This window comes from Stegastes partitus, unplaced genomic scaffold (genome assembly GCF_000690725.1).
Source record: "Stegastes partitus isolate 25-593 unplaced genomic scaffold, Stegastes_partitus-1.0.2 Scaffold196, whole genome shotgun sequence".
Lineage (NCBI taxonomy): Eukaryota > Metazoa > Chordata > Actinopteri > Pomacentridae > Stegastes > Stegastes partitus.
The window spans coordinates 130,799-141,437 of NW_007577927.1; the positions used below are offsets into that span (position 1 = coordinate 130,799).

The window sequence follows — 10,639 nt, forward strand, 5'->3', positions numbered from 1 at the left end:
GACCAGAGTTCACCAGAAGACATGTGGAGACTCTGAAGTCACCTGGAAGAAGGTTCTTTGGTCTGAGGAGACCAGAATGGAGCTTTTTGTCCATCAGACTAGATGTTATGTTTGATGGACACCAAACACACCATCTGCACTGTGAAGCACGGCGGTGGCAGCATCATGATGTGAAACAAGCAGAAAATGATGCAAAATAACTGCAGAGATGTTTATTTTCTTTTAGCAAAATGATGAAAACCAACTCCCCCCAAAAAACTGCAAATAGAAGCAAAAGAAAAGCAAAGAGACCAAATGTCTGCAGAGCTGCTCAACAAACCACAACAGGATGAAGATCAGCAGCAAAGTGGCGCCAGAGTCACAAAATGATCCAAAACGAATCCCAACAGAGACAAAGCTGCAAAAAACCTGCCAACAGTGCTCTCTAGCGCCACCACCAGGCCAACGTTCAGCCTCTCAGAGTAAATAATTCAGCTTTCTAACGAGCCTGAAGTGGAGCAGAGCCGCATGTGGACCTTTAATCTGGTCAACATCAGAACCTGTGATGTCTGTTTAGAGTCGGTGCAGCTGAAGTCCAAACACGTGCAGATGATCGTTATCTCCTCCATCACTCACGCCAGGTGTGTCGTCCAATCAGCTCTCTTCATCCATCAGACGAGGGAAAGACAAACACGGCACCAGAACCAGAACCGGCTCCGGTTTCAACCCACCAGAGAGCCTCTGCGCTGCCAAGAGCTCCGGGTTTGAACCCGGCGACTAATTATTCCTCGAGTCCGGTCTGAAGTGGATTTATGGCAGCAGGCTGGCGCTGCTCGTGGCGTCATAAATTAAACCGGCACAGAGCGTTAGAACCAGAACCGACGGAGGGACGGCGAAAAACTGCAAGCGTGGAGGTTTGAGAACCGACCGGCTTCGTCCCTGCTGTCCTGTTTGGTCGGTCGGGTCTTCTGTCTGCAAAACATCAGCTGAAGGACAAATACGTTTAGAGACAGAACAGTGAGGAGACGTTCTCACAGGAACGTCAGAGAAACGTTTCATCTGTGAGCTGATGACTTTGAAAATGTGTGAAGATGTTCTGACACGTTTAGCAGAGAAGACTTCAGCTGTGAAGGTGAATAAAAGGATCCAGAGAGCAGAGCGGCGCCTCTTCAGCTCGACCCGGAAGTCAGACAAAGTCACCCAAAGCAGACAAACACAATATAAATGTATTATTTAAAAAAAACTAAACGAGCTCATTCAATTTGCTGCCAGATGAAAACAAAAGGACGCAAAACAACTGAGAAGAGACACGAGATAGTCAGAAAAAGTTCCAGAACAACTGCAAAGAGACGCAAACTGAGCAAAAAGAAGAAAGACTGAACAAAACAAGAGACGTAAATAGACACCAAGCATCTGCAGAACGTGTTCAAATAGACGCGAAATAACGACAAAGAAACAGAAAAGAACCAAAAAAAGATGCAACAGAACCACAAAGCAACCAGAAAAATCACAAAACTGGAAAGAGCGCCGCAACAGGAGCACAACAACATGCAAAATAACTCCAAGAGGGTTAAATCTGGTCACAGACAAATGCAGAGTAGATGCAAAAAGATGCTAAACAGTCAGAAAGATTCACAAAACAGCTGCAAGAAGACGCAAGAGCCACAAAGAGATGCTGAACAAACACAAAGAGACATGAAACAGTCAGAAAAAAGCTGCGAAACACCTGCAAAAAGATGCAAAATAGCAAAAAAGTGCAGAATAGATGCAAAAAGATGCCGAACAGTAACAAAGCTGCACAAAACAGCTGCAAAGAGACACAAGAACGGAGACAGGAAGCAAAAGAACCGCAAAAAATGCAAACTGGCTGCAAAGAGACGCAACAAACAGAAACACAACAAGCACAAAAACATAAAACATCTCGAAAGAAATGCACAAAAATCACAAGACAACCGCAAAGAGCGCCGCAACAGGAGCACAAAGAAGTGCAAAAATAACTCAAAGACAATGAAACATGTCTGCAGAATAAAAGCAAAAAGGTGCAAAACAGTTTCAAAGACGCACAAAACAGCTGCAGTGACGCTAAACGACCACAAAGAGACAAACAACAGAAGCAAAACAACTTAAAAAAAAAATGCAAAATGGCTGCAAAAAGAGACAAAACAACCCCAAACAGAAAAAAAGATGCAAAACAGCTGCAAAGATTCATGAACGACAACAAAAAGCTGCTTCAGCGTCGAAGGCCTGAAGATGAACAGAACCAGAAACAAACATGTTCTAATGTTCCACTCAAACGTTTCTGTGTTTTATTGAAAACGTTGATCAAGAATATCAGAAACAAAATTCACGTTTTCATGAAAGAAGATGCAAAACGATTCAGAACAAACTCCAGACAGATGAAACTGCAAAAAGATGCAAAAGAACTTCAGATAAGATGCAAAACGACCCGAAAGAAAATGGAAATAGCTGCAAAAGAGTTGCTAAAAGAGGCAAAAAAAACAACCGCAAAGTGGCACCAAACAGTCCCAATACCACCCAAAACTCATCCCAAAAGAGACAAAACATGCAAAACAACTGCAGAACGTGCTCTCTAGCGCCACCAGCAGGTCAGAGTTCAGCCTCTCACAGTTTCATTGAGTAAATAATTCAGTTTTCTGCTCTGAGGTGGAGCAGAGCTGCATGTGGAGCTTTAAACTTCACCCCTGATGTGTCTCATCTCGAGTGGGTCTAATTCATCGAACTGACAGGAAACAAACTGACAGGAAACAAACTGACAGGAAACAGGTCCAGACTGACAAACCTGCAAATAAGATGCAAAAAAACTGCAAAAAAAAAAAAGTGATGCTGAAGCAAACAGATGAAAGAGAACAAACAACAAAAAGAATGAAGACAGGAAGCAAAACAACTAAAAAAAAACTAAATGAAAAATGGTTTTATGTGTGTGTGTGTGTGTGTGTGACATCACGCCGTCATTAAAACGCTCCTCCTGAGTTCCGTGTCCGGGTCTGAGCCGCGGCTCCGGTTCTGGAGCACCTGCAGGCTGCTGCTGCTGCGGAGCGAAATATTTTCACTGGACCGAGTTCAAACTGTGAAGGAAAGAAAAAAAAAAAACCACGGAGGCATCACGCCATTCTGGCCTCTGTTGGAAAAAAAAAAGAGAGAGAGAGAGAAAAAAAAAAGTGGGATTTAAAGAAGTTTCTTTCAAGACCTGCAGCAGAAAGTCCCGGACCGGCTCCAGTCCACGTCCCGCTGCTGCCGTCACCGCGGACACACACACGAGCTGCGGCACCATGAGCCGGACACACGACGGACGGGAGAACCGGGACCTGCAGGACTTGTTGCTTCAGCTTTCCACACATCTTTGCTGCTCTTCGGTCCGGCCAGGAGACGGGTTCTGCTGCCGCGACGCGCGCAGGAAGCTCAGAGGATGAGAGAGTCGGAGCGCAAAGTTCTGCGTCTTTTGTCGCGTTAATCCCGTTAATTAATTAGGATGAGCACGGAGGAAGAGTTTTAGGATGAAAGTTGCGAAGCGCGTTTTTCTTCTGCTCAGCTGCTGGACTCTGTTCTACCTGCATCCCGTCCTCGGTTCCCTCAGCCGGAGCAGACCCGCGGACAGCCACCGGCTCGGAGAGGCGGCGGACGGAGAGCAGCCCCGGGGGAGGACCGGCGGAGCAGCCGGGGGGACGTGGAAACCGGCGCCGGTGCGGATCACGAGAATCCGCGCGGGTCCGCCGCTGATTAAAGGCGAAACGGCCGCGAGCAAAAGCAAAGTCCCCGCAGGGAGCCGAGCCCAGCAGCACCGGGACAGGGCGCTGGGTTTGGGGCGCAAAGAGGCTGCGCGCTCCTGGCCGCCCGCCGGGGATGCGCACGTTAAAGCTCCCGCGGCTTTGAGCGCACATGCAGCCGGGAGAGGAGCCGGAGCCGCGGCTGCCGGAGGCGGAGGCTCGCCGGGGAAAAGTTTGGGGAAAGTTGCTACCAGAGCTGCTCCAGCGCGCCCCGGAGCTGCGCAAAGAGCCGCCGGAGCGCAAAAGCAGCAGAGCGCCGCTCCGGTGGCGCAGCGAGGAAACGGCGGCGGCGGCGGCAAGGCGCCGAGGCTGAGCGAGCGGGAGGCGCAGCAGAAGCAGCCGCTGGTGATTCCTCACGACTACATGCTGTCTCTGTACTGGTCTCTGAGCAGCGGAGAGCTGAACGGCAGCGCGCTGCACGAGGCGGGTCTGGCCAACACCGTCACCAGCTTCGTGGATAAAGGACAAGGTAGAGGCCAGAGGCATGACCAGAGCTTTGCTTCCAGCAGGTTTCCTCGTGATGCCCGAACTCTGCTCGGTTCTGTTCTGTCTCTAGGTTCACGTTTAGCTCCGACATGAGGAGGAAATGAGGAAAAACTTCACTTCAACGTAAACACGAGAACAGAATGTTAATATTCTGCAAAAAATTAAACAAACTCAGAATTTGTCTCTAAATTCGGCTGAATTTGACTCTTTGTGGTGATTTTTAGACATAAACTTTTACTCTGTCAGCTGTGAAGCACAACTCTGAGCCGTTCATCAGAACCGAGGAGGGGAGCGCAGAGGCGAGCCTGTAGGGGGAGAAGGTGTCCGGTTCCGGGACCGTGCAGGCCGGTGTGGACGGTACCGGAGGGGGGCGGGACCGGGAGCAGGGCTGGACATGTTGAGCAGAGTCTGAACATCTGGAGGAGGTCAGGAGGTCAGCTGCTGTTCCACGGAACGGAGGGAATGATGGGAAAAAGCCTGAGAGCTGCAGAGGGAGGCATCAGGGGGTTAGAGGAGGCACGAGGAGGAGCAGAAGTAAACAACAACAACAACAACAAAAAACAACCTGATCACCCTGACAGCAAGAGGGCAGAAACATTAAGTTAAAAACGACAGAAAAGTCACATTTTTAAAAGAAAAACTGCAAAAATAAGTTTAAAATATCAGTTAGAACGTTCCTCAAAACCTCATTTCAATGATTTTACTACAATAACGACACTAATTATATTATTTTGCTGATTTAAAAGCAGCAAAACTGTAATTTTAGTCAAACACTGCAAAAAAAACCCACATTACGATTTATAAAAACACATTTTTTTATGGTTTACATGTAAATTACTACATTTAACTAAATATTATCCAACAAAACAGGAAAAAATCCACAAAATAAAAGTTGAAGCAGGTGATTCACTGTTTTCCAGTTCCTAATTACACAATTTTATTTCAAATAAAGGCAGATGTCAGTGATCAGGGCGACAAGATGAAAACGACTGCAGAGCAACATGAAGCAGGCACAAAAGTGACGCAAAACAACCGCAAAAAACACAAATAGCAATTTCAAAAAGAGACAAAAAGATGCAAAACAACGACAAATTACCTGCAAAGCGACGTCAAACCACAACAACATGCAAACAACTGCAGAAAAGTTGCACATGTTCTGTTATAAAAGGCAAAACAACCGCAGAGTTTTGCTAAACAACCACGACACGATGCAAAAGAAACGCAAAAAGATCCGAAATACATTTTAAAAAGTTGGAATTTCTGAGAAAGTTCTGCGACATTTCTCGCTGGAAGTTTTCCTCTCTGTGAGTTTAATCTCAGACGTTGTTTTGACTGTTTACGCTGCGAGAACTCTTCTGTCTGTGACGTCGTTTTAATGAGTCGGAACCAGAAAGACGGTGAGAAAGAGCTCATCAAGAGAAGCTTGGTCCAACTTTACCAGAACTTCCACCTCCGGCTGCTTCAAGGTGTCAGTCAGAAAAACCGGAACCAGAAACGAATCCTTCACACTGAACACAGAACAGAACACACATGTTTAGATCCATCAAGAGCCCGATAGGTAGATGTTAAAGAACCTCTAAAGTCGCCCCAAAGAGCCTTTAAAAAAATGGTTCCGTTATGAATAAAGAGATTCTTCCACTGGTGACGGATGTTTGAAGAACCGGAGAGTTTTTCTGAGGAACCGTTTAGGAACCGAGAAGCTGTTTGGACGCCAAACCGCCTCTGACTTGCCGTAGATTCTGCAGAGTTCTGGTTAAGCTTTAGCTCCCGGTGTGAAGATGTTGGTTCTGCTCTTTGTTTCTGGTCCGAGTTTAAAGGTTCTGCTGCTTCGTGTTCTTTTAATTTGGATTTTATTGAATTTGTTTGTTTAGCGAGTCGCTGCTGAACTCAGTCGTTGTTTTTTCTTCTGCGCATTTCCTCGTTTCAGACATCAGAATCCGACCAGAACTCTGGAACCGGCAGCATTTCACCACAACAGCTGACGTTTGTTCTCAGTCCGACTGGAAGGAAATCAGCTGTTGTTGTTGTTGTTGTTGTTGACTGATCTCGACCCAGAATGCACCTGGAGTCTAGAACGTGACCTGAGAGCGTCTTTAACGGTTTCAGATTCACCTCAGAGTCGATCGGACTGTGTGGTTCTGTTTGTGGTTCTGTTTGTGGTTCTGTTTGTGAGGTGGATGTGTTTCAACAGGCCTGTTTACAGTCCGACGCTCTCGGTCTGGTTCTGATGTACTTCTTGATGCATGTTGCGGAGGAGGGAGGGGCTGCCGTGAGAGGAAGTGTGTGTGTGTGTGTGTGTGTGTGTGTGTGTGTGTGTGTGTGTGTGTGTGTTTCATTGCTGGATTTGATTTGGACGTTGAAGCTCGCTGGTTTCTCTCACCGACAGCAGCTTGAGCCGGCTCAGTTCTCCGGATGTTGTTGTGCTCGTAAATATGTGTGTTTGCTTGTTTTGACTTATCTTGTGGGGACCGTAAACTCTGACATCCCTGTGCAGCTACAAGGATAATTCAGAAAGACGTTAAAATGACAACACGGAGACACAAAATGACTCCGAAGGGACTCAAAGCAACTAATAGGGGACATAAAATGGCTAAAAAAGACACTAGATGTGACTACAGAGTCACGTATAATGACTAGAAGGAGACTCAAAACAAGTAGAAGACATAAAAATGCATAAAAGTTATTTCAAAGAGAGAAGGAGAAACAACTCCACGGACACAGAATAACTGAAAACAGATCTAAAAGATTAAGAACAGACTCAAAACAACTAAAAGAGACTCAGAAAAGGAAGTAAAATGACTGATAGGGTGTTAAAATCAGAATAAATAAACACAAAATGATGAAAAAGAACCCAAAACAACTGCAAAGACACTGAAAACAACTAAAAGGTGACGTGACATGAATAAAAAAAACACTACAATAGAGACAAAGAAAAACTACAGAGACATACAGTATTAAAATGACACTGAAAACAACTAAAAAATTACAATAAAGAGGCACACAACGACAAAAAACAGCTACAAAACTACTAAAAATAGACCTTAAACCACTAAAAGCGACACAAAACACTACAAAAACGGCTCAAATCAGCTCCGGAAAGCTCAAAATGCCCAACAAAAATAAGATAGAACAATAAAAAGTAGATATGAAATGACTACAATGGCATTAAAATACCTACAAACAGACTCAAAAATACTAAAAAGGCATAAAAAGCACTGAGTAGAGAGACACATCAGCTGAAAAGAGATTCAAAACAACTAAAGAATACAACAAAAGGCAATAAAATCATGACTAAGAGACACTGGCTGACTAAAAAGAGACTTAAAAAGATTAAAAATATACTTAAAACATAAAAAAAAAAAAAAAGAGAATAAGAAGGACCTAAGATGAAGCTCAAAACAACAACAGTGTGTGAAAGTCTAGAAGGCAACGACCGAAACAACTAGAAAAAGACTTTAAACAACGATAAAGAGATATGAAAGGACTGAGATGGCTTTAATTAACGAAGGTGGCTCTCTTGTTACCTGGCTAGGTCTCCATGGTAACCGATGCTGTGGAGCTAGGTCTCCATGGTAACCGATGCTGTGGAGCTAGGTCTCCATGGTAACTGATGCTGTGGCGCTGACCCGGTCCAGGTTCTGTTCAGAGTTCCAGATGTAAACCAGCTGACAGAGCGTCTCCCTTTAACCAGACAGTTTCCTGACTGTTATTTATGAGCGATCCAGACTCTCAGCTGAGGGAATGTGTTTATCTGCTAACATGCTGAGCTGTGCCTCACTAATATCACTGAATGAAGCCGTGGAGCTACAGCATCACACTGTAAACATCACGTTGCCATGGGAACCAGACGTGTTTAGTTGGTGATGCAGAAATCACATCAATATGTTTTAATGTTTGGTCTGCAGCTGATTATAAAACGGATCATTCTGTTGGTATTGATCACAGACAATATTCAATCAGTAACATTCATTCACTCTGATTGGACCAAACGTTAAAGTGATTTCCTGCATTCTGGGACAGAGTCAGACCTGAATGAGCTTCAGCACCAGATCAGGTTTAAATGTACGAAGGTTAAAGTTTAGCTTTAACGGGCAGCTATCAGCTGGAAACCAGCGGCTGCATCAGTAAATATTCTCTATGAACACATTGAACAGTTTCTACCAGCATTCCTGTCTTCACCGTTTACAGTAGCGGCGCTTTTTACCGTCATCATGTTGATGTTCCTCATTGTTCTCCATTAAAACAAGGTGCTGACGGAAGCAGCTGCACGTGATCGATTCATTTAAGCAGAACAAGACTCACGTGACCCGTTAGCGCCTCCTTTTAGTCTGAAACAGGAAGTCTGAGTCCACAAATAAAGTTGAACCACCTTCATGATACCTGTGATCTCTGACTGGAGCTTTAGTTTACGTCCAGCCGACTCACACAAAGAAAGCCTGGATCTGTCAAACCTGCTGCGTGGTTCAGTCCTCTGGTGTTTGTGTGTGTTTGTGTGTCGTCGTGTTTTCTGACCCTCTGGTGTTCGTGTCTCCTCTCAGATGATCGAGGGCCTCAGCTGCGACGCCAGAAGTTTCTCTTCAACATCAGCTCTCTGGAGCGCGACGGGCTGCTGGGGGCGGAGCTTCGGATCCTGAGGAAGCGCGTGTCGGAGCCTCGCAGGGCCGACGGAGGCTCCGCCCACCTGAAGCTGCTCACCTGCTCAGGTAAACAGAAGCCGACGCTGCTGCAGACGAGGACGCTGGAGGACGTGCAGGGCTTCGGCAGCCGGTGGGAGGTGTTCGACGTCTGGAAGCTGTTCAAGGCCTCCAGGCAGCCGCCGGAGCAGCAGCTGTGCCTGGAGCTGGAGGCCGTGGAGCTCCGCGGCGGTCGCCACGCCGACCTGCGCTCGCTGGGCTTCTCCCGCCTCGGCAGGACCAACAAGGAGAAGGCCTTCTTCCTGGCGTTTGGCCGCAGCAAGAAGCGCGACCTCTTCTACAACGAGATCAAGGCTCGGTCCGGCCACGACAACAAAACCGTCTACGAGTATCTGTTCACGCAGCGCCGGATGCGACGAGCTCCTGCGTCCAGAGGCGCCAAAAAGCTGCCGGCGCCGCCTCCTCCTCCTCCTCCGCCGCCGCAGACGCTCCCCCAGCACCAGGCGGCGAAGACGAGGCCTCGCTGCCACCGACGGCGGCTCCACGTCAACTTCAAGGAGATGGGCTGGGACGACTGGATCATCGCGCCGCTCGAGTACGACGCCTTCCACTGCGACGGCGCCTGCGACTTCCCCATCCGCTCGCACCTGGAGCCCACCAACCACGCCATCATCCAGACGCTCATCAACTCCATGGACCCCGAGTCGACGCCGCCCACCTGCTGCGTGCCGACGCGCCTCAGCCCCATCAGCATCCTGTACATCGACTCGGCCAACAACGTGGTGTACAAGCAGTACGAGGACATGGTGGTGGAGTCGTGCGGCTGCAGGTAGCAGCGAGAGACGCGGCGGTTTGTCGACGTCTGAAAGCGGAACTGCTTTAACTGGACTGGAGCGGACTATGGGGCTGCATACCAGCGCCGGCGGAGACTAAACAGAGGACGGTGGAGCTGTGCAGCATCTCTGGAGCTGACGTGTGGCGTCGACGTTCAGGCAGACAGATAACAGAGACGCTATCTGCTAGAAAAAGATGTAAAAAGTTGAAACATTACGTGAATTATACTCAAAAATGCCCTTTTTTCCAGCACTTATCTGATGGACTCGTGTGTATCCTTTTTATAAAGCATGTGAAGAATGTCTGATGTATAAATACGGGCCGGTGATGAAGTGCTGATCTGACCTGCTCCAAATGTGGGAAAGTTGAATAAACTAGTCTTCAATAAAAAATGCCTAATTGACTGAGCTCCAAACTGCTATCAGTGCGAACCTCAGACTAAACTATCAGAGGAATTTGAGAGATTTTCAGAAGCCACAATTACAGTTTAACCCCAGAATGACTGAGATTCATCTGGATTAAGAAACCGCTGACGGTCAGGCTGAAGATCAGGCAAAGGGTCGTGGGAAGAAAAACTTTAAAATGTTAAAAACACGTTGCAAAGAGACCACAAAGAAGCAAAACGTCCAAAACAAGACAAAAAACAACAATAGGATGCTGAAAATGTCCAAAACAATATGTCAAAGGACCAAAAAGACACTAGAAACATCTAAAGTAAGATGCAAGAAGACCCAAAGAAGACTGAAAACAGCAAAAGCAAGATGCAAAGTGACCAAACAGTTACTCAGAATCTGAAAAGACACTGAAAATGTCCAAAACAAGATGCAAAAGAATGCTCAAAAGACCGAAAACAAGATGCAAAGTGACCAAAGACACCTAAAATTTCCAAAATAGGACACGAAACAACCAAGAGTACACTGA

At 46.7% G+C, this 10,639-nt stretch overlaps 1 protein-coding gene across 1 annotated transcript; it reads left to right on the forward strand.

The window, feature by feature from the left end:
* Window positions 1-3,494: 3,494 nt before the first annotated feature.
* On the forward strand, window positions 3,495-10,123 carry gdf5 (growth differentiation factor 5). Its single transcript, XM_008280489.1, has 2 exons — window positions 3,495-4,233; window positions 8,789-10,123. The coding sequence occupies exons 1-2, from the start codon at window positions 3,495-3,497 to the stop codon at window positions 9,715-9,717; spliced, it is 1,668 nt and encodes a 555-aa protein (XP_008278711.1). The 3' UTR covers window positions 9,718-10,123.
* The last annotated feature ends 516 nt before the right edge of the window (window positions 10,124-10,639 follow it).

Excerpts from the sequence above, each read along its gene's own strand:
- gdf5 (XM_008280489.1), top strand. The coding sequence starts at position 3,495 with ATGAAAGTTGCGAAGCGCGTTTTTCTTCTGCTCAGCTGCTGGACTCTG. Across the intron at positions 4,234-8,788 it reads CTTCGTGGATAAAGGACAAG|ATGATCGAGGGCCTCAGCTG; the intron begins GTAGAGGCCAGA and ends GTCTCCTCTCAG.